General features: G+C 34.5%; 2 protein-coding genes and 1 long non-coding RNA gene across 6 annotated transcripts; 1 reads left to right on the forward strand and 2 right to left on the reverse strand.

Annotated features, from left to right (window-relative positions):
- Nucleotides 1-6,545: 6,545 nt before the first annotated feature.
- Nucleotides 6,546-7,177, reverse strand: LOC110943291. The gene is made up of 2 exons (XM_022185040.1): nt 7,139-7,177; nt 6,546-7,049 (listed from the first exon to the last, which is right to left on the reverse strand). Exons 1-2 carry the CDS (start codon nt 7,175-7,177, stop codon nt 6,546-6,548), a joined length of 543 nt encoding a protein of 180 aa, XP_022040732.1.
- A 133-nt stretch (nt 7,178-7,310) lies between these two features.
- Nucleotides 7,311-8,911, reverse strand: LOC110943292 (protein FAR1-RELATED SEQUENCE 5-like). Its single transcript, XM_022185041.1, has 3 exons — nt 8,205-8,911; nt 7,861-8,119; nt 7,311-7,694 (listed from the first exon to the last, which is right to left on the reverse strand). Exons 1-3 carry the CDS (start codon nt 8,909-8,911, stop codon nt 7,311-7,313), a joined length of 1,350 nt encoding a protein of 449 aa, XP_022040733.1.
- A 4,753-nt stretch (nt 8,912-13,664) lies between these two features.
- On the forward strand, nt 13,665-17,935 carry LOC118492288. 4 transcript variants are annotated; one of them, XR_004893034.1, is made up of 9 exons: nt 13,665-14,192; nt 14,485-14,570; nt 14,912-14,984; nt 15,156-15,210; nt 15,491-15,807; nt 16,272-16,351; nt 16,452-16,519; nt 17,546-17,638; nt 17,720-17,935. It is a non-coding gene; the product is annotated as an uncharacterized LOC118492288 (long non-coding RNA). The 4 variants fall into 4 exon arrangements; XR_004893033.1 differs by lacking the exon at nt 17,720-17,935 and having other exon boundaries at nt 16,250-16,351; nt 17,546-17,673; XR_004893032.1 differs by lacking the exon at nt 17,720-17,935 and having other exon boundaries at nt 17,546-17,673.
- Nucleotides 17,936-25,260: the final 7,325 nt, after the last annotated feature.

Below are 25,260 nucleotides of genomic sequence, written 5' to 3' on the forward strand. Positions count from 1 at the left end.
GTTACATTTCGGAAGATTTCCCCGATATCCTCCCTGTTTGTGACTACCCGAAGAGTGCTGACTGGGGCTTTGATAACCTTCAGTCTTTCGTTGCTGAGCCTGGGACTGGACTGACGCTGATGCTTTACTTGAATCCCCCTCCCATTTTCGCTTATTGTCACTGGGAGTAGCAGTAGTAGCAGACGTAGTAGCAGTAGCAGTAGCGCTGATGCGCTTAGGCAGGCGATTCTGATCCACGGCCTGATCTGTGATGCGATGAGCGAGACGCTGGATCTCCTGGATGTTGTCGAGGTTAGCTGAGGTAACATGGCTCTGAATTTCTGGAGCCAAACCTTTGAGATACAACTCGATACGCTTGTATGGAGGGTCCACCATAGTTGGACACAGCACGGCCAGCTCATTTGACCGTTTAGTATACGCTTCAATCTCTGATCCAACCATTTTCAGATTATACAGCTCGTCTTCCAACTTGTGAATATCTTCACGTGTACAATACTCTCTCTTGATAAGTTCTTTGAATTCGTTCCAGGGTGTGGCGTTAGCAGCTGCCAACCCGAATATCTGCACTTGCGCGTTCCACCAAGTTAACGCGATTCCCTCTAGGGTACCGGTAGCGTATTTCACCCTGCGTTCCTCAGGGCATTCACACATTTCGAATACTGATTCTAGCTTCTCGAACCAGTGAAGGAGTCCAACTGCTCCTTCTGTGCCGCTAAACGTGCTGGGACGGCATTCCATAAAGTTCTTGAATGTGCAGGCAGGTTGTTGCTGAGCGGGTTGACCTATTGTGTACGAATAGGGCAAAGTTAAATACGAGAATTAATGTAGGATCTAAAGATCCTAGTGCCTATACTGCAGGGTATACTACCTGCTTGGGCGGCTGCAACTGCCGCAGCAACGAGAGCCTCTAGCTGGGCTTGAGTCATGGTAATTCGTGCGGCCATTGATCTTCAAATCAAAGGCAACGTAAGTAAGAAAAAGGGTTCGCGAGTAGTGCGATGACAGAAGAGTGTAAGCACATAAGTATTCTCATGCAATGACAAGTTGTGAGCAAAGTAATGTAAGCATACTACGAGCAAAGTTCTATGTAATTCTAGCATGTAGGCAATAAACATAAACCTTATTACCTAGGAAGTTGAGTCTTGCACGTGGAGCGAAGCGTCGTTGTGGATCGTTGAGAGCACTGTTCTGGTTATAGTCTGGTTTTAATAAAAACGTTTTTCCATATTAAAACCAAGTTCTCTATAACCAATGGCTCTGATACCAATCTGTCACAACCCAAGCAACTAAGCAGTCAAAGTCAACGCGCATTTAATGCGAAAGCGAAAGTCAGAAACTCGAGTTGTCACAAAAACCAAATGAGGAGCAACTTGAAAAGGTTGTCAATATAAAGTTAAAAACCGACACTACTGATGATTTACCATAAAACATTGATGTCACGTTCACATCATCTGATACACTGATCATGAGTCTGAGTTAATAAAAAAGGTGGTCGATCAGGTGTTGGATACTGATGAGGAGTCCGAGTCAAAGTCTGAGTCTGGAGGTTCAAGTTCGTCAGTCAATAGTCAAAAGTCGTCGGTCAAACGGTCTTATAGTAAAGTATTTTTGTTATCAAAGGCAAATTTGGATGATGAAATATTTGAAGTAGCATATACTTTAAATGATTCGGACAAATTATACTCTGACAAAGAGTTTCCAATAAGAAGTGTTCGTTTTAAAATGATCAAAAAGGTTTTCAAAATGACAGAAATTAATATTTCTGAAATAAAAGATTTAAATCTTAATGGAAAACCTAAAAAATACACTTCAAGAGTTCAACAACGATTAAACAAGAAAAAGGGTTACAATTCTGGTTTTGGTTTTCAAAAGAAACCAAACCATAATGGTAGCTACAAAAAGAAAGGTTTAGGTTTTATTCCACCAGAAAATTATAAAAATGAGAAAAATTCTAAAACAAAAACAGAATTTGTTTCAGGTGGAAGTGCTGAAGAAGAACAGAAGAAACCGTTCTGGAGACAATCAAATCAGGAGTTTCTTGCTGAGAAGAAAAGGAATGGAACTGGAGTTTTTCACCCAAAAGAGACTCGAACCTGTTTCAAGTGCAATGAAGCTGGTCACAATGCATGGAACTGTCCGAAAAAATGCTAAGACAAAACAGGGAGTTTCTGAAAAATTGAAAGAGAAAGTTGTTGATGTTGAACCACCAACCGAAAAATTCAAAATTTTTGAAAATTCAACTTATGAGATTGGTGAATGTTCTAAAAAGAATTTTTACAAAAAGAATGCAAAGAACAACCAAGTATGGGTTGTTAAAAAGGTTGATGAGAAAGTTGGCGATGAATCTGGTTCCCCAAAGCCAGAGGAGCCACAAGGTGAGGTAAAAGAGGTAAATTCTGTGTTTTCAGTGAGTGATGATGAATTTCCATCACTGAAGTTTGAACAAGTTAAATAGAAAGTTGGTAAAGTTGAGATCTCGGATCAGTTTTACTCCGAGAAGAATGAGTTTGATGTCGAGAAAGTTTTCAACGGGAATGTTAAGAAAATTTTTGGTAAAATGGTTGATAAGAAAGTAAAAGGGGTTAAAGATTTTTATGTAACGAAAAAGGCAACTTTTAACCCGACTGAGCAAGAGCTAAAAGAGCTGACAACACCCAAGGTTGGTTAGACTTGGGTGGAAATTCTTTTCCCGTAAACATCTGACTATGCCTCCCAAGTTTGTAATCGTGGATCAGGAATCGGCATCACTCCTGTTAAATAGGTTTTTGTGAAAAATTTGAAATTTGTTGAAATTTTTACAGGTTGAAGGGCTACGCCGGAGCTTCCAGGTTGGTAAGTGTGAAGCAGGAATCGGCATCTTGATTGGTAAAATGATCTAGTGTAGATGTTTTATTCCTACACTTGATACAGTTGGTTGTGTTTTTACAAGTGGTACAGAAGGTGTATACTTGCAAGTGGTAAATCAGGGACACTAAGTTGTACTTGATCTACTACAAGAAATTGATGAACAATATGATGAACCATGCCCCTAATTTACAAGTAAACCTACAAGTGGTTATAACAAACTTATTTTCCGGAAAAATCATTTTGATTAAAACAAACTTAAGTGTTTTGAAATCTAAATGAGAAAATAGTTTGTTGAAAGGGGGAGTTCTAATTGTTTATGCCAAGTGGATGGCGATTTGAGGTGATTCGATATCAGTTGTCATGTTCTTGTACAGTTTGTTTTCAAATTTCTGTTAATTGTGTTTGAATTTTAGGGGGAGTAAAATTTTCAGATTTCAGAAAATCCAAAAATATTAGAAAATTTGAAAAAGCCAAAAACATGATAAATTCGAAAATGAGTTTTGTTGAGAAAAGAGGAAATGATAGTACATCAGTGGACTGTCAGAACATGCTAAAGAAATGGAAAGTTAAAATGTGATAAACAATCTCACTATGGATATGCCAGTAGGTTTTTGCACATTTAATAGATTGTGACGAGATATAAACCTAAATTCAAATTTGCTTATATAGTGGGGAACAATTTCTTGGATATATAGGTAACCCCTGAAATCTTGTTTGAAAGGTCCCTCTTTCTGAAATACTAGGTCTTTATGCACAGTGATATCTGGGGTATTATCCTAGGACTTCTGCTGTATGGAAATACTGACCTAGTCCCCGTATAATACTTTCTGCAAAAGCTTGAAAAAGCGCCGCCCTCAGCAAATTGATGAAACAATAAAATTGATAGTCATTGATGTTGTATCAAAAGATCCTCTAAAGGGGACATACCAAAAGTCGAGCCGTCATCTCTCTGCTGAACGAAAGTTCTGACCTGAGCTCTCACGGTTTCGCACCTAACCCTTATACAGATATCATCTGTGGTATACTCACCTGTAAGACTGAATATTGGGATCTGGATACGGGAGTATATTCAAGTAGTGGGACATGCGGATAAGTTTAAGTTCTTAAGACACTAATATCGTATCTCGAAACAATTGAACTTTGTGTGAAAATTTTAGTGAACCAATATACTGACAATCTAGGTGAATTGTTTAGAACTTAAAATGAAATCAAGCTTAACAGTGTTAGTGATCTGTCTCAAAAACTGATATGATCCTCTTACACAAACTCATAAAAATATTGTCTGTAAATATTTCTTTACTGCATTTCTTTATTCTCAAAAATTCAAAAAGATTTTCGGTGTGTTTTAGCATAAATTTTTGAAAAAATTCAAAAATATTTTCGACAACTGATGTTGGAAAACTGATTTTCAAAATCCCATGTGCTAAACATGATGACCATTTTGTGAGGGGGAGTGTGTACTTTGAAATCAAATGTTTTTCTGATCAAATCAACAAGTGGTTCATCAAAGAGGATAGATAAGCTTGAGGGGAAGTTTTGATGAGAGGGAGTCAGTGTTAGTACATGTGTTTCTATTCAAATTGTTAAGTGTGAAATTTTACTTTGAGGTAGAGATTATGCAGGTTTGAATATGAGCTGGGATAAAAAAATCCTGAGCTTGAAGAGAGCCAGAGCCAGTTTCCGATACCTGAGGATGCTGTGTATAGATTTTAAGCCAGGATTCAATTCCGTGGACAAAATTTGAGCCAGACAACGATCCTGAAGCTGATGATGCTGATGAACTTAAGGAATGCCAGCATATCGCAAGGGAGAGTCTGAAGATATGCAAGAGAAGAAAGAGAAAGTGAAGCCCAGAGACTGATAAAGACTGAAGTTGCAAAGACTCGACACATTCAGACTCGTCAACATCTGAGGGGGAGTCTGTTGGTGCATACATCTGTCGACTTCGTCTTGTATCGAGTCTTAGATTAGACTGTATAAATCAGAGCACGTTGTACGAGAAAATAGCATGTTTAGGTGGTCTAGAAGCTGATTCCGCTCGAGGAGGCTTATTCCGCTTGAAATGACCTTGGTCATTTCCAAGCGGAATCGCATAGTTACTATTCCGCTCCAACTGTCTCGTGTACCTTTCGAGCGAAATCACACATAGTATATATAGTTGTGTCTCGGGCGAAATCAAAGTAGGAGTGACATTTGTGTTTGTGCATACCGAGGTGCTGCCGGTGTGTTTCCTGATTGTAATTGTGATATTATCAATCAGAAGAGTATTTTAAGAGAAGATCAAGCTGTTATTAAGTCTATTTCTTGTTTTCCGCACCTGAAATAGATCAGAACCTCTCTGAACGACTCGTTCGGGTCAATCGCACGATCCTACAATATCACTGACCAAAATCCTTCACCCAACCACCCCTATTAAATTACAATCTTCCTACTTAATCAAAATCCCATTTCATTTTTGGCAAAAAAGATTAAAACCTAAAATAAGTTACAAAAATGTCTATAGAGCACGCAAGTACAGAGATCAAGGAACTCCTCTCAACCCGCAGGTTGACGGAACTTGCAACGCATGTAAACTCCACTAACTGTGTTTTTGATGTGCAGAGGAAGGTCCTTGACTAGCAGAAGATGAACCAAGAAGTGTGGGGAAAATTATTTGAAGAACCAAATTCTTCATTAAGGGACGAAGACATCAAGCTCATGAAGGATCAATCTTCTGCTGATCACTTGGTTTACTCCTATCTGAAGGATGCAGTTGAGACGGTGCAACAAAAGATGGAGTCCAGCGACAAGGAGCTTGATAAGATATTCGCATCGAAATAGGTGGTATTTCAGCTTTATAACGTCTTTTGATATTTGGGGGTATGTTAAACCTTGATTTTGTGAAAACTTCTGGTATGTTTTTGGTAGCAATGACAACTAAATATCATATGTAGATAAAATCAAAAATATCATATAATGTGAATTTTATTATGTTTGGTATGTTTTTGGTTGAAATTACGCCCATTGTATGAATTATAACGCATACGAAAAACCCAACCTTCTTCATACGAAATATTTGTGAACAGGGGTTAACACAGGTTATACAAATGTTAAAAAGGGGTTAAATGGTCATTTGAGTTAGTCTTGTATATTTATGCATTTTAGGTTAAGGTCCAATATAGTAAAATTACGCATCTGAAGATTGAAACGTTCAGGCTTGTTGTCACGGGGTAAAAGGGTCAGTTGAGATGTTTTTTGTATATTGACATATGGTATACTTAATCACGCATGGTAAGTTAAACATATTAAATCACACAAGTAAGGTATTAAAATCACGCATGTTAAGTGTCAAAATCACAGAACACAGAATGTTATTTAGTAAAACAAAAAAGGCATAAAAAACCCATGTTTAAATGTATGCAATTATTGTTCAAAAATCACTCGTCGTCATCGTTAAGCTCTTCCCATTCAGAATCGCTTTCATTGGCTTCGTCTACCTCCTCATACTCTTCCTTTCCCTCACCAGTTTATGCCTCCTCATCCACTTCGTCTACTAAGCCAGGATCGGTCTCTAACTGAACTACTCTTCTTTTCTTCCCCTTCCTATTGGCAGCACTAGCTTCACCCTTTAAAACTTTACAAGTTCGGATATCATGACTTTTAATATTGCAAACATTGCATGTCCGACTTCTCTTACCTTTTCGACTAATCATCTGTTCTTATTTTGATTTGATCCGCTTATGTGAACCGCGTCCTTTGTTCCTAATACCGGTTGGCACACGGACTGTAGGTGGAGCATCGGTGTTCGGTTTCTCGTAAGCGATTAACCTTGAATATCTATCAAACTTAGGGTCAATAGGCTTGGTTATGCGAAGTTCATCAACCATTACTTTCATCTGCCTCATTTGATCCCTGACTATAACTAGATGATCAAAATCTCTCATCAAATTACTCACAAGATACTCTCCGGTATGCATTATCTCATACGCAACCTCCTTGGCCTTTTTATGCCCATCATTATCATCAACTTTTAAATCAAATGTGTTATTTAGATCATTCGGTACCACGTCTTTGGTCCGTCTTCTCATAACATACTTATTGGGAATTTCTTTCACTTTGAACATGTTGAACACAAAGTATATATGTTTGCACAACAATCCATATTGTTCAAACCTACGACAACTGCATGATGCAATTACATCCTCCCCCTTCTTGAAACAAACCTAAATAAAAAATTAAAAATTAATATTCATAGAAAAAAACGCAAGTTGTTATGTAATAACGCATGTTGGCTGCTTCTAGATATTGTTACCTCTAATAAACCGTCACCATGGGCTTTGAAATCTTTCATACTTATCTTCAAGAACGGTTCCTCGATTTTGAGGAAGGCACTTAGACAGTGTTGCATATAACTCTGTCTGTTGATCACAAAAGATGGACCTGGTGTAAAGTTTCATAGCATCTTCCTCTAAGGTAGTTTCATATCAGTAATCTGGGGTTGTATTTCTAGAAATATGGTCATTTTTCCGATGGTTGAATCTTTGCACGTCCATTGCACCATCAAAATGGTTAAAAAACTCAACAAGGGTAAGTTGAGAATTCGCCACCTGACAGAAAAAATGGTTTTCGCTCTCTGATCTGGAGGTGGTCCGCATGAGCCCAGACATAGGCTCATGACGATAGTACGCTGGTATCCACGAAGATCTCATGCCAAACATATCGTCAATCCATTTATTCTCGGTTAGACCGAATTCAATCATTATCAGTTTCCATTCTCTCTCAAACGTTTCTGGCGCAATCGAATCAGTCCACACAATGTCACACATACGCCTCTTGAAATCTGGATTGTTACACAACTCATGTCCCACCTATTAAAAAATGGCATAAACAAAAACAATAACAGAATGTAGGAAATAATAACGCATCATGAAGAATTAATCACGCTTTTTGTAAAAATGCATATAAAAATCAGAAATCTTTATAATTATTACGCCCGTTGTAATTGTAATCACGCATGTTGTAGTTGTGTCTAACCTTATCGGCAACTTTCTTCATTATGTGCCACATATATAATTTGTGCCTACTCTTATCGAACACAGCCTCAATAGCTTGTTTCATCGCCGGGTCCTGATCAGTGACGACCACCTTCGGCTGCTTACCAAATGAGTCCAAAAATGATTGTAAGAGCCATTTGTATGATTCAATGCTTTCGGATGCTAGTAACCCGGCTCTAAGCGTCACATTCCGACAATGGTTATCAATACCAATAAATGGTACAAAAACCATTTTATACCTTCAAAATGATGAAATAAACTGAATAAAAAAACAACAAAATTATACTAAAAAATAAAAGTTAAAACATTATAGTGAAGACTAACTTGTTGGTTTTGAACGTAGCATCAAAGGATATGACATCTCCAAACTCAGCATAGTTACGTTTGCACAAACCATCGGCCCAGAACAGGCCAGTTAAACACTTGTTTTCATCGACTGAATGTACAAATGAATAATCAACCATAAACTGCTTTTTATCGGTTAACCTATTGATAACCATATTTGTATCATACTCTTCTATATAGCTATGTATCCTAGCTCTAAAATTCTTGCAGTCGTCAATAGTTGCGCCAACATTTTCAAAACCTCTGTATCTTTGTCTCATTATATTAAAGGCTTTCACTGGCCCAAGATATAAAGTACCAAGCTCCCATATCATCTCTTCTTGTGTTTCGGAAAGATGCCTATAAGCCGGTAATAAATGAATATCTTTGGGGCACACAAATGAATGATTATGCACTTGAACAAACTTATCAACCTTATACAACACCCAGTCCATCGAACAAAGCTTAATTTGTGCTTTACACCCGGTTCGAATAGTCGGTCTATTCCTACTTTTATACGACTTAGCCAACTTCGAAAAAGGATCATCAAAAGCCTGTGGTTTATGCCCCTCCTTGGAACACACAAAGTATTTAGTCTTGATAATACCACCACTATGATGTTCACCTCCTTTTCGAGCAAAGAACCCTGCCTTCTTGGCATATGTCTGATAAAAAACATATGCTTGCTCAATGGAACTAAATTCCATTCCTATAACTACTAATTTGATAGTTTGAAAAATGGAAAATATTTGAAACTGATTCGAATCGTAATTACCGGGATGCAGGGGATAACGAACTCGTGTTATTCTCTTGATGTTAGTAAATGTCTAAATTACCCTGCCTCCTGAATGATAAATGTCTAATTTGCCCTTAATGAGAAAGCTTGATCCGTGCCACGCGTCTAAATCTCCTTGTCGCGTACGTGGAGTATGATAAGAGGTTTTGTATGATACACTCTCTCTCTCTCTCTCTCTCTCTATATATATATATATATATATATATATATATCTATATATATATATATATATTGCATATTTAGTTTGCCAAAATAAAAAAATTACTAGGTGGGGTAGGGTCATCACCCATTTCCTTGGTTCCATCCTTGGAAGGGCATCCTCCAAGGACTATGACGTGGTGCTGAGGTGGAGGGTCATCCTCCAAGGACTACCCTATCCCATACCGAGTAGCCCAATGTTAAAGAGTATGAAACTGAAGTAAATTTATGTGGGTTGTCTTCGCAGGTTGCGAGTAACCTTTCGTCTATTGGTTTACTTGGATGGCCACGCTTGTATTCTATTTAATTGGTCTTTTAGATAAACACTTGAAATTCGATTCAGAATTTTATAATATATCTAATCGTAAGAGAAAAACAAAATATGTTTGAACTTAATGATAATTACAAGAGAATAATATAATGAATTAAAATTAAAACGAAATAGTAATAAAAAATCAATTATTCTTTGTTTTTAGTATATATAATAACTAGGTTATTCCCCATGAACTTTACGGGGTTGGACCACTTAAATTGTATATACAGTAGATGTAAAATAAAAAGATTACATGGACTTACCGGACAACAAAAATTAATTTATATTAATCTAATTATGTCATTAATAAAACAAAAAGAAATGTTTTCAAACATTATATTGTTTTGTATTAACAGTTTTAGTTGAGATAAATTTTACTTAATTGACAAAATTTGTAAAAAACATGTATTAAACAATGTTTATTGACATAGTAAATGACTCCATAAAAATACTTAAAATTAAGTCATAATTATTTACTATAAATACGACACATTATAAATGTTAGGTTTGACTATTAACATTAATCCATTTACATATTTATATAAACAATATTAAAAGCAAATATCACCAATAAATGCATAACCCAAATTATTACAAACATTTTACTGTGTTAAAAAATATAATAAATCAACAAAGACATTCAAATACCCCACAATATGAAACAAATAACACCAACATGTCTTAAAAAATACTTCATCAAAAATGAAATATAACGTAACACACTACTTCTCCATCTTTGAAATCAAAAGTTTGCCAAGTCCATCTGCCTTGGCTTTATCTTTTTCATCTCCAATCCGGCATTTTGTTGAAGAACAATTGAGTGTGTCGTCTACCTCATAGAATTCTCGAAAGTTATGCTTAACTTCACCAGAGGATGATGATTTCTGATTACTTCGAATAACATTAGATATAGGTGTTGAATTGTCTCCAGCATAACACACTTCACCCTATAAACAAATACATAAACATAGTTTTAAAAATTGGTAATCAAAGCTATATAAAAAATTTGAAAAAACATTTGATATAACCTTGGAAAATTCAGGAGGATTAAATTGAAGTTCCGACATAGGAACACCAATTATTCTGATAAGGTTTGAGAATCCCTCCAGAATTGAACACCTATAATATATGAGTAAAATATGAATACATAAGATATTGAAATAGTTTTAATGACAAAGTTGTAAATGAAATTTACCTCACCTTGTGCTGCTAAGAGTTCTTTTCCGGATTTCTTGAGAATCTTATAGGCTTCATAATAAAAAAGGATCAAAGTCACAGTACCAGTACAATCATGCACACGAACGGGTATCTTGAATTTGTTTATGTTACAAAGAAATAAAACGTGAATGATTAATTTTGTTGGTTTATTTAATAAAGTATAAAATGAGTAAAATTGTAACCGAGGAACTGAGAAAATATCAACGCCTTCACAATCACGATTGGTACAAACCAAAGCTTTCATATCTTCCACGTCACCTGAACCATCCTCCTTTTCAATTGTTTCAAATGTTTTCTCGACACGGGATTTACAATGGTTGCAACCATTACAATATTATCATTGCAAATGGCAGAAATTGTCGCTATAACCAAGACCTTCTTCTTCTAATAAAACATAGCAAACCAAATACTAACTAAAAGACATCATAAATCAAAATGTATATGCAAAAAAAAAAAGTAAAAAAAGTAAACCATTATAATGGTACTGAGAAAAACTATAAGAGTAAAATCAGTGTTGTTAAGGAATTCATCCTTGACGCTTGAAATAATATACGACCCAACTTAGTCACTAAATGCTGATGTTGAAGATAGTTTTTCAATATGCCTATATATTTATTAATATGCTTATTTTATAATAAATTAATTGTATACATGTTCATAATGATTGATAATGCCATTTGTTAATCTAAAACAATTTTAGTATACACTATCTTAAATAAATTAATTTATTCAAGATCATAGTTGATGAACAATCTACTAACATCAAATGTGTTAGAAACACCACGTTTACCTACATTAAAAATGTACTCAATTTAAATATCATTGAAATAGAAAATGGTATTTAGAATTTAGAATTTGTTATAATAAAAATATTGTTTTGACATTTAAATTACTTAATAAAACTAGTTGATACCCCGCCTGCGTTGCGGGGCGGGGCGATAGCCGAATAATTCTCACTCAATTAGAAAAACAATACTATAATTTTTCTAGGGAAAAAAAACAAAAAACGATGATAAGTCCGTAATTTCGGGCTCAGGGAAAAATTGTAATTTTTCAGGACTAATGAGCCAGTGTTAGCCAGATCATTGACACGAAAAAAAATTAAATCGAGTCAACTCATTAAAACAAAAAACCTTTATAGTTTTGCTAAAAAAGCTAAAACGATGGGAAAACGTAATTTTTAACTGAGGGCGAATCAATTTTAATTCAGGGATAAAATCGTAAATTAAATTGACCAATGGGGGAGTGCCAGGCAGCTGCCGGCATGACTGTAATTTTACACTGGAGGAAAAATTGTAATTTCACCAGCAAAACAAACAAAAACGATGTACAAAATGTAAATTTAAGTTGAGAGCAAAATTGTAACTTGGCTGCGAGAAAAAAAACTAATGGCAAAAGTATAAATTTATACGGGGCAAAATCGTAATTTTGAACCAATGGCAAAATTGGAAGTTTTAGAAGGGAAGCAAAAGCGTAAATTTATTTTTAAGTGGGGGTAAAAACGTAATTTTGAGTTGATGACAAAATCGTAATTTTAAGGGGAAAAAACTAATGGCAAAACTGTAAATTGAACGGGGGCAAAATCGTAATTTTGGACGGGGGGCAAAATCGAAACTTTTAGCTGGGAGCAAAAGCGTAAATTTATTTTTAGGTGGGGGCAAAAGCATAATTTTGAACTGATGACAAAATCGTAATTTTAAAGCAGGATGAAATCGTAAATTTGTTGGGTCAACAGGGGAGTGCCAGGCAGCTGCCTGACACTATTAGCTCTGCCGCCCATTTAGTCCAATAGATGTAAACCACTATTGCCCCTAATGTGTTTTATAGATATTGAATATTGTATATTTTACATTTGATTTAATTTGATTAAAAGATAACGTATTCAAATATTCAATTGAGGAAAGAGAAGTTAAAAGTCGAATTTGAAACCGTAATATACCAAGTAATTATGTATTTCAATTAAAAATAGTTTCCTACCATATAAAGTAAAAAATGCTTACCAAATTGAAAATTATTCAATAAAAGCTAGTTTCATGTAATATAACATTTATGCTTTAAAACTAAAATTTAGTAAAATAATTACTTGATTGTTCTTAATTTGCTCCATAATTATATTACCGTCAAAAATATTTTTTTTGAACGACCAACATAATCAATCCTGAGCACTCTCGGGGCACCCACTGGACAAACGGAGTACTCCGAGAGTAACCCGAGTCCACCACCAATTCCGGGGAAAACCCGGTAACACACCCGCCAGTAGGCACGACGGTGAAATTACTAGTAAAACCCGTTTGGCTCAAGGATCCAACCCAGGTTTCCCTGGGTCTCCTATCATTGCCCACCAGTGCCTCACTCTGCACCAAGTGGGAGTTGAACTTGCATCTCTCAAGAGAAATGCAAGCCTTCCACCACTTGATCTAGAGATCTTTGGCATTACCGTCATAATTAAATCTTTTTTATTCGACAATAAACAAATAAAATAAGTTTTCGTTATAAGGTTGTTAAATTAGAAAGTTAATAAATGATAGTTACAAATAAATAATGATTGAAATTGATTTAGAAATTTCAAAATATATAGCACTGAATATTCAATAAAAATGAGTTTCATATAATATAACATCTATGTTTTAAAATTAAAGTTAGTAACGCTAATTTAGGAAGTTAATAAATGATAATTGCAAATTAAAGAATGTTTGAAATTGATTTACAAATATGCCATAAATAAACATATTTCAAATTTCAAAATTTCAAAAATATAACTGAATATTTAAGAAAAAATGAGTTTCAGATAATACAACATCTATGTTTTAAAATAAAAGTTAGTAAAATAATAACTTGATTGATCTTAATTTTCTCTATAATTATCTATCTCTTATACTAAAGCAAAATAATGTTGACTATTTGACCTTTGATGTGGCAATGCTCTTTGGCCAGAGAATAGTTTTTTTGGGCGGCATTTTCCTTTCTCTCCTTTCTTATTCACTTTCACGAGCGCCTAATTTGTTCACCTGTTTCTCAATCAATAGTTGTTTTCCCTAATTCTCTCTTCTTTCCAAAATCACATCAAAGAAACCCTAAAACCATTTGTCTGCGTTTCTGTCTTTTGGTTTACATGATTCCTATCTTAATGCTTTCATTATTTTGTAAAAGAGAAACAAAAGAGAGAGATGGAGCAGATGAGAGACGCAGACGGGAGATGGTCATCTTCTCCGACGACTGGTGTCAGCGATAGGGCTTTCTTAGTAGCCAGCGACGGCGGTGGTTCCAAGGTGGTTGTTGTTGTCATCGGTGGTCAGCAAAGGGTGAGATCTGTCTTCCAACGGCTAGGGTTCCGCCATGAATCATTGGATTTTTTTCTTCACATGTCCATCCTTCAAAGACTAACAATACGCCGCACATCAGAACCTCCTCATCGATTGAAATTGACTGATAATCCTCATGTTCTACAATTCTCTATCATCAGGTGAGTTTTAGTGTTTGAATAAGGATTTTCAGATGATTTAGGGTTTGATTGTGTATAATTTTTGTATTAAACATTCATTTACAGTTCGATTTTAATATGATTTAGGATTCGATGTCATATGATTTCATACTAAACATTAGTTTAAATTTTGATTTAGGATTCAGATCATATATGTGTTTTATTATTATTATTATTATTATTATTATTATTATTATTATTATTATTATTATTATTATTATTATTATTATTATTATTATTATTTTGGTTAAAGGGTTTATGTGTTTTGGTCCAGAAATGGGGAAAGCAACTAGAAAGAAGAAGTTACAAACTGGAGTTGAAAAAGCAACCAAACAGAACAAAACAGCATTAATATGGGTTGTATGTTATCTCTTTCGCATTGATTTTTACAAACTGCAGTGATACATCAACATCCCACCCATATTGTAAATTACTGTGTGTAACTTATCTTTGTTATACATAAAATTGACAACAAAAGCAGAGTATTAATTGCTATTCAGAAGGAAAAAAAAAACAAATTATTAATTATTTAGCTTTGATATATATTAGTAGAATTTCATATTTAACTTGATTCAGATATATATTGGGTATGTTTCTGAATATTTGGTTGCATCTTTAAGCTAAATTATGTTGTTTGGTGGATCTTTAAAAATTGAGGTTATGCATATGCTTAAAAAAATTCGGTTGTGTTTTTGAATCAGATTATCGTCGCTTGAAGACTGAGGATCAAGTAATAAATAACCAACTAATGTAGCTGGGGAAATCGATCAATAGGTATATACTTCTTTGTTCTTTGTTGTTAATCCTACCTCGGCCATATGATGGTGAGACTATTTCTTTGAACGATAAGAATCGCATTCAATACTATTAGTAATTTTGTTAACACACTAATGATGGGTTGACTCAAAAAGTCAAGTAACTAAGCATGTAATTAATTGTTTGTAGGGGAGGGCAGTGTCACTCAGGAGGGCAATGTCGCGCAAAGCTTAGACCGTTTTCGGTACCGTACCCTACCATACTGAACGTTTTCGGTACCAATTTGGTACCCACTTTTTGCGTTTTCGGTACGGTATCAGTATTTTACCGAATTTTACACACAAATTTCGGTACTGTACCCTACCATACTGAACGTTTTCGGTACCTGTACCAATATTTGGCGATTTTGGTACCGGTATTCTTTGTACAATAGATACTTACCATTTGGAGTAGATGGGATGCTTGCAGGTGCTTCTACAAGTATATTATGAAAAATAACTATACTTTTTCTAAACTTTTTGTAGTTTCTATATCTCGGACAGCAGCGGGCGCCATACAGCATTTTGCAAACAATACTTGTAGCGTGTAAGTTCAATGTTCTTGAGTGATCATATATTTGGCATTTTTAGTTTATTTGGTATGAGCGATATTTATCTTTGTAATATTTACACTGTGATATGTTTAAGCTCTTTTGCAAGTTGAAATCAGTCTATTGAAACATAAATGGAGGTAGCAGCACCTGTTGTTGACTATGAGTATTTGAAGGAGATAGAAAGGAGTCGTCGTGATCTTCGTGCTCTCATCTCCAACAAAAATGTGCTCCTATCATGCTTTGCTTAGCGTATGTGCTTCATATCATTTTGTAAATCAAACGATTTCATTATTAAACAATATAGCAAAAACAAGACTGTTTTGATATGTAACTGATCCTTAATGTATTGATTGAATTGAGAAATACAACGCATAGCTCTCCACTTAGGAGACTAGAATTAAACAATAACAGAATGTACAAGCTAATACTGCATGGATAACAGAAAAGTACAAGCTAGAACAACTAGGAGCTAACTAAATAACTGAACATGTGACTCGAATAATAACTGTCTGATTTTTGTAAGGAGTATGGGGGGGTCTGTAATATGGTTATGCATTATATGGTTCTTATTCATCTGCTGGTTCCCTTTGGTTGTTTAAGAATTTGGAGAGGTAAATAACTTAGCGATTCACAGGTTCATTGGTTATTTAAGAACTTATTATGTTAGTAGGTTATTAGTTTATTTGCTTAGTGACAGGATTCTTTTAATTCAGCACATTGGGGATTCAACTGACCTTGAGATAGAGGTTATCTTTTACAACTACGTTGTGAAGCGCCAAATCATCAACTCACGGTATCCGATATCCAAATAGATAAGCAGTTTAAAACTGAAACCGAACACTCTTTTGGAGTATTCTTGAACTTTGAATTAATTTTGTGGTATCTTTTTGCAGCCTGGTAATTGCATCACAGTTGTTGCTTGTGGATGAAGTGATTTGTGCAGGTCACATATCTTAATCTTGTAAGTCTATTTTGACTTAAATCAAATGAGTCAAGTTAAAAAATTAGTTAAAAATAGAATGGCTTAAATTGGTCGAACAAATCAAATAGGTTGAAAATACTCCCATATGGTTTAAAAGGCTCAAATTGTATGTTTAAAAGTACAATAAGTATTATAAATAATGGATACAAAAAACTTGATTTTAAGGTTGTAAATGAATAAATAATATTTATAAGTTTGTTACATATAAGTTTGATTTTTTAAGTCAAACTTGTAGAGCTAAAGTGAACAATAGGTCCATCTATATTTCTTCTCATGGACCTATGTATACATCTTTTGTTTCTTTTAATTTTAATACTGTATAAATGAGACCTGCAAAATCAAAGTGTAGTTTAAAGCAACAGGTGGTGTTAATTTTTTGAAACATTACTCATTTATTTAAAGCAACAGGTTGAAGTCATGCTTTCATTTACTTTGTCAAATTATCTTAAGACCACCCGTAGTGGGGGGTTTGGGGGCATTTTTTCCCTAAAAAAACGCCCCACAACGCCCAAGGACCGCCCTCTGGGGGCATTTTTCAAAAAAATCCTCCTAGGCGTGCTTTTATCAACGCCTCTCTTTAAATTTTTTGGCCAATGAGATTATTCCAAATCAAAGATCATTAGTTTTAAATTAAAAAAAACAAGAAAATAATAATTGGGTAATCATTGATGGGGCATTATCCCACTATGTCCATTTGTGAAAAATGCCACATAATGCCCCTTTGCTGACTGGGATAACACGTGACACACAATGCCCATGGATGGGATCATTATTCATGTGTACCACTACGCATGGTGTAGGGCTTGGTTATTTCAAACCAATTTTACACTTATTGTTTGTATTCAAATTCTTTCTCAATTTCATGGTGATACTCTACACTTTGTTCTTGCCCAGATCTTAAAAATATACCCACTTTTATTTTTTTTATAACTGAAAATTTTTTATAAGTGAAATCTATGTAAAGTATTCTTTTATTTTGTTGCATGAGTTTTGTTTAATGAACAGCCGGAGGTGGTGGAGGGAGCAGTGGCGGATGTAGCTTATACAAGGGGGCAACGCCCGCTACGGCTTGGCACGGAAAAATTTGGAAAAATTAATGTAAATTTCGGAAAAATTTGACGTTTTTTCGATTTCGTTACGGCTTATTTATAAAACATTACGGCTACGATCCGTTTCTAGATCCGCCACTGGGAGGGAGGATGGGATGAAGGAGACAGAGAAGTTGGCGAGAGACTGGAATAACAAAATTGGTCAAAGGGTTGTGTATCAACTAAAATCAGACCTGAAACCGTAAAACAATGGTATAGTTGTTTACATGTGTGATTTGGTGTATATGTGTTTGTTTGTAGTAATTCTATTCAGTTTTGGACATGAAATTATGTCTTGTTTGATAAAGCTGATTCTATCAATATAACTCCGTTTACTCGAGTCATGAACCGGTCGTGCTCATACGGTTAGTATTAGATAATTAGTTGAATGCGCTAAGTCCTTTTAAAGTAAATAATGATCACTTTGTTTTAATGAGTTTGAATTTGTATATTAAAGTAGTTATTTTTCTTATTAGCCACCCGTGTATCACACGCGAACTTAAACTAGTATTACCACTATAATAAAATCTATTATGAAGTTAATAAATGATATAACAAATTAAAGAATGATTGGACTTGATTTAGATATTTGCCATAAATAAAAATATTTTAAAATTTAAAATTTCAAAAATATATATAACTAAATATTCAATAACAATGAGTTCATATAACATAACATCTATGCTTTAAAATTAAAAGTTTGTAAAAAATAACTTAATTGGTCTTAATTTTCTCTAAAATTATATTACCACCATAATAAAATCTTTTATATTCGACTATAAACAAATACAATAAGTTTAATTTATAAGTTTGTTAAATTAGGAAGTTAATAAATAACAATTTCAAATTAAAAAATGATGGAAATGGATTTAGAAATCAGACATAAATAAATGTATTTCAAAATTACAAAAATATAAATAATTGAATATGATAATTATTTAGACAATGCAATAAATATAGTAAAAAAGAGACAAAAATAATTATTAACATTAATAAGAATAAATCATTAAAATTGTATAAATAACAAAATTCATTTTATAAAATTTCAAACATATTTGAATATATCTAAACATAACATAAGAACATTGAAAACAAAAATTAATTGAAAACCTAAAACTTAAAACATTTCATTAGTTAGAAAATCTACTTGTTTACATATTGTTAACAACAATTTAGGGAATTTGGATCGACTCATCATAAGGCACATTATCTCCCCACGGATCGGCTGCGAAATCAGTTGATATTGTCTGTGAAAGAACATACTAAAAAATTAGATTATACATATTATAAGAATAACCAAGCTTAATAAAAGTAAATATAAAAAAGAATAATGTAACATACCAAGTAAAACGATTCGGAATCATCGATAAATTTAAAGAAATTGGGGTTCGTCTTCTTTGGATTCATATTGGTAGAAAATTTGTCATCACAATTAAATAAATTATTAACAATACTAAATAAAAATCATCGAAAATGTAATTGAAGTGTCAATGTATTGCATTTACTGTAGAATCTTTAATTTAAACTATTTTTCATTACTTTAAAAAAGGCAATAATTAGAGTGTAGTTATCATTTTTAACAACCATGGATGAAATTTTGAAAGATCTAAAACCTAAATATTGTAATTATTCAAAAAATTATTGAATGCAAACAACCATGAATGAAAAACATGAACAATCTTAAAAAAAACCGAAAACAATAAATCTGGACAAAAAAATAGACAAATCTTGTAACATATACTTATATGTAAAAATTCAAAAATCTATACAAAAAACGCTTTTATATGTTAACATGAGAAGATAATCAAACATGTACTAACAACGTAAACCGCATAAATAATAGAGCTAAAACCTTAAAAACACGTGTAAACTTATTAAAATCAAAAAACGGTAACAACATTCAACAAACCTGTTAAGTGGTTTGAAGATTCGTTGTTCGATTGATAGTTCAGATTTAGGGTTTCAGCATAAACGATCAAAACAAAGACATTAGTAACTTCGATTAATGTTGAACAACCAAACATAACACACAAACAACATACTTGTGATTTTGTCCGTAGAATGAAGAAGATGATGCCGAATACGGCAGTGTTGATTTAAATAACAAAAAAATATATATACAATTAAACATCAACAACTTCGATTAACAAAAAATCAATACATAAACAACACAAATATATCACATACCTTAATGTTTTCGATCGGATCTGAAAGATAGTAAAAGAAGAATATTGTTAACAGGATACGAATCAATATTTTAAAAACTAATAATCTATATGATCAAAATGATGACATACACAAAGAAATTAATGGATCAACAACTACCTTCGATCTTGTAAGGTCTCCTAATCCCGTCACACCCCCAAATTACCACCTGCGGAGTTACATCGCGAGGCGCGAGTTACACCATGCACAAATTAATACAAATGCTCGGCACCATGCACAAATTAATACATATGTTCGAACCCACTGTTTTCCTTATTATACTCGGACACTTGCACAAACTCATAATTATGAATATTCTAAATATAAGCTCGGACACCCCACAATGTTGACTCAAAAGACAAATATGTAATAATATCCATATGTTCGGACTGTTTGTCATGCGCTATAATTTTGGACTACTGGGCCGGCCCAACACATTAATTCCAGCCAAACTTCGGTGATGAATTCAGATCTTGCATTGCTTATTTGCTTTCCATCTCACTTGGCATGTTATATATTTAAGTTTGGAGCTATATATATATTCGGAACCCACTTTAATCACTTCTTATGTTCGGACCATTTTCACGAAAACTCTGAAACTATCATCTTTCATATGTTCGGAAGAGTATATATTTTCTTTAGAAAACCCGGCCCAGCATACATACATCAAGATCAGTTGGTCAAACTTTATCATTAATCCGGAACATAAGTAAATCATATCCGGACTTATGTTTACACATTTTTTTTCTGCGGACAACATTCACTTTAATTAACTCGGACCCCTATAACTTATAACAAACTCGGACCAACCATAAACATAACCTCGGACTCCTTCCTTCCTATAATAAAGTCGATCCCCCTTTAATTTTATAAATTCTGATCTTGCAATTGATGTTAAATTCGGACATATAGGCCCACACCCTACGAAACTCGGATCATCTTACCTTCTTGTAAACCCTGAATGTGTTTCACACAGACCATTGTACATGTTTATTTCATTTAAACCCTGAAACATGTACATGCATATATACTCGGACTTCCTTTACTAAACTCGGATTGGTCATTAACAATCTACAACAACAACCATACCCATACCCAGTACATCCCACAAATAGCAAAGCTACTTAAAAGGGTCTGGGGAGGGTGGGATGTAGACTGACCTTGCCTCTATCCATAAGGATAGAGAGGCTGCTTCCAGAGAGACCCTCGACTCGAAAACGAATAGCAAACCAATACACCAAGTCAAAGAATATAGAAAGAATATAGAAATAAGAAGTCGCCCATGCGAAGAAAGTGAACAGAGTGGCACAATATATTGTAAATCATGTAAAATTGCATACAACATCATTTGTGCATAAACATAAGAAGGCAATCACCGGAAAAGTCACTTAAAGAATAAGAAAAACCTACGACCCTGAAATATGTTACGCCCTAATGCATTTTTGACAACAAGTCGCAGCGGAAATTTCATACCATAAAATTTCTTTCATTATAAACCTTACGTCTTACTTGAAAGTTCACTTTTAAAATAACTCTTTTATATCGAATACAACAAATTGACTCTATTACAAAATAATTCATAGCTTATGTACAACAAATTTACATCCTTAGACAACCCCGTACAATCCCTTAAGTGACTCGGTCTTCGATCTTTATTCCTTGATGATCCTCCGTGACCCGCACAACCTGCATTCACCACATACATTCAAAAACATTAGCACACTATGTATAAACAAGATCATTCGCATACACTTCACATCTCGTTCTTTATCAAACTTCAAGCGTTTCATCTGCGTATCCATTTCCTGGCGAGGCTTCATGAATGTACCTGCATTACTTATCATTCTCAAGGTACACCATTAATAACGTTAATCCTCAATGTGTCTAAATCATACACATATATGTACTTACATACCCACATACATATACATCTACACACGTACATACACTCATACATACCATTAAGCATAACTACATATCCTACTACATACGTACAGTTGGAGTTATAAACATACATACGTGTATACCTACATACATGCTTACCTAACTTCTACATACGTATACAAATGCATACAAGCACACAATCTTGCTTATCTATATATGTACATACTTTAACGAACACGTACTAGATCACGCGTACCTCTTACATAATCATACATTATTAACGTGGGTCTTAGTCTTAGCTTTATAGCCCATAAACATCCAAGGAACCTTCAAAATCATGTTTGGAGAATCCGCCGTAGTCCACGGATATCAAACCGAAGCCCACGGTACATAAATTAACTTAAATAACAAGATTTCAGCTTTTGGGACTTGGGGAGGCCGTCACCGACGCCCCTAGGGCCGTCGGCGACGGGCCTTGCATTTACCCGTAGCCCAAAAACCCGTAGACAGGTAATTAACCCGTCAGCACAAAAACTGATTTTCTAGAGCCCGTCGGCGACGCCCCCATGCCCGTCGGCTACGCCCTCTAGATTTTGCATTTTTCTGCAGCTCCGTTTCGTCGTCCGTACGCACTAAAACGCGCATAACTTTTGAACCGTTTACCCGTTTAACCTCCCGTTTCTTCCTACATGCTTGTAAATTCACATTCTATCATATGAACTTAAAATCCCATATCCGGATTAAGGAAATTCTTAACTTACACTATCGGCTTATTATTCACTTATGAATTATTCGACCCGTTATGGGTATTTATACATTAAAAGGCCTATAACATACAAAACCCTATACTTTACTTTCATAATAGACAAAGACATTACTCTAATCGAATAACTCACTTCCAAATGACTTTTAAGGTCGTTTACCCGAAATCCCCACCAAGGGCGTTTTTGTCAACCTTGCCCCATTATTAACAACAAGCACTACCTTGCATAAGCAACCAATCCTACTTCCTAGTTACGATTCTCAATCACGCATACCTTGCTCGGATCAAAGCTGAGATCCGTTTAATACCTCATCGATATCATACCATTTGTTCCTATTCGACCTCAATTATCATACCTAGTTAAGTTGCATATAGCTTTACATAAATAACTAAGAAGTGATTACGAAATCACTTACCTTGTGCATCCGTGCTCGTAACCGCTTCCTTGCCTCACCTTGACCCGTTAGCCTTCCATGCTTGGTCCATGCTAGTGTGGTTCCTATTCTTTCATGTCGTCATGCCATAATAATGTTAGCATTCATGCTCATTCATATTAATACACATTTTTCAACTCTTATCTACATTGCATTTTACTAACACGCATACGTCATGATTTGTCAACCACATTGTTCAATATCTTCAAAATCCAAATTCGTTATCACGTATAACACATAATTGGTCTAACACATATTCCACGGTCTCTCGATTCCTATATTTGTGTCAAAAATGCCTATCCATGCTATAAATTCTTGGTTGACTTTCAGAAAGTCAACCTTCTAGCATATAACTTCTAACTTTTGAACACGCATTCATATTGATATAGTAGACCATATTAGTGGTATCATATTCATTTCATACATAATGTTGTATGACACATACAACTACATGACCACCTAGTCACATATACAACATACACATAATCAATTCACACATACTTATGTTTTCATAATTCTATATTCGACAACCACACCCTTTAAGAATCAACTTAGCATATTCATAACATCATCCTTTACTAGTAAAGTTATATGCTATTCATTCAATACACGTTCACTTTTAGCCGAAATCAAAGGGATTAGTAGACCACATAGCAAACCTCACCCGTTCAAACACAATGTACAAGCTCCTAATGCATAAACTTGACCAACACATACATTCAACCCGAATTCTCATACAAGTTCCATCTAAGGCACATTTTTCAAGTTAGTAAACTACTAAATTCATCATGATCACTTTCCATACATATAAACCTACAACTTGCATTCAATTCAACATATTTGCTCTCTTAGGCATTTCATCAAACACTTGGTGTGCGTACACCGTTTGATGCACAATGTACAACCAAATCATGCTCTCATTGCTATATCTTACTTTCATTCATCACCACCACTAAGGATTACATAAAATTCATACCATCCTTCAATCTAACCTATAACTACGCATCCCACATCTACTAGATCATCTCATTTACACAAGCTTCACTTTTACAAGATCATCATATATCATCATAGTACATTGAACGAGTGGGTTTCAACCTAATTCATCAATTTACTCAAAGTCTTGCACAATTCGTCTTTCATGTGATGATTCTAACATATGTTCATAGCTAATTTCATCAAATTTCCTAGATAAATCATAACCCACTTTATTCAAGATTATCAAATCATAAAATTTAACTTACTTGCTTGTGAGGAACACATAGGAGAATGAAAATCTTGACACATGCATCCTATTCATCTTCGATTTCCTTATCATTTGGCTGGTTCATGATGAACTAGGGTTTCCCTTTGTTCTTCTTTGTCTGGGCGACACACTCACACACATCAGTGTGTGAGTTTTGTGTTTTAATTGTTATTTATTCATTTCATCTTTCATAGTGCCCAAAATAGTCCCTCAAGTTTCTAATTCCTTATAAATGAGATTAAACTCATTATTTTGTCATGTAATGGCCCACACACTAACCTGGTTACTTTCGATGATTTACTTGTCAATACTTAAATTACTAGTACCTTATTTACTTTCATATGGTAAAACTTACATTTACCACTTTCTTTTATAAAGCATTAACAACAAAACATTATATTATGACTTTTAAAAATTTCGGGGTGTTACAAGTCTGCCCCCCTTAAAGAAGGTTTCGTCCCCGAAACCTTTCTCATTCGAACCAAACCAATTCTACTCTTACTCCTTTCGGGTTGTTCATCCACAATACTAATGTTAGCTTCTGCTCCAGAGCTCTTATTAGTGTCTTTTACTTTATAATACTAGCTCTTGGCACATATCATCACTAGCGTTTCATTCATCGAATTTATTCCAATTGTATACAAGTATTAATCGTACAAACCTAAGTGTACGGCTTGTTTACACCCTTCTAATTAAGCATAATACATTCATACATTTACTAATCGAACTAAATCGATTTATTTCATTCTACTCATACATCATATACGATTCTTTCATTTTATTCGCTTTGAGTCATCCTTAACATCCCATTACTAATGTTACTTCTAATTATCTTCATGTTCATATGAGAGGTCAACATATCATCATAGGCATACTATAAACATTTAATTATATTAATACTTACACATAATCACAAGCTAAACATCTTACTAACCTTGATTTCGTTGTGTATCCCAACGGTTTGTGGCCCGAGTCGGCCCGTTTCTTCATGAGTTCATGCAATACCTACATTGATTGCTTCCATTGATTTGTTGAGCATCCGCCTATGCACATCCTTTCAACAATGTCTTGTTCGAATGAACATGGCCAACAAGCCCAAC

Source organism: Helianthus annuus, chromosome 5 (genome assembly GCF_002127325.2).
Source record: "Helianthus annuus cultivar XRQ/B chromosome 5, HanXRQr2.0-SUNRISE, whole genome shotgun sequence".
NCBI lineage: Eukaryota > Viridiplantae > Streptophyta > Magnoliopsida > Asterales > Asteraceae > Helianthus > Helianthus annuus.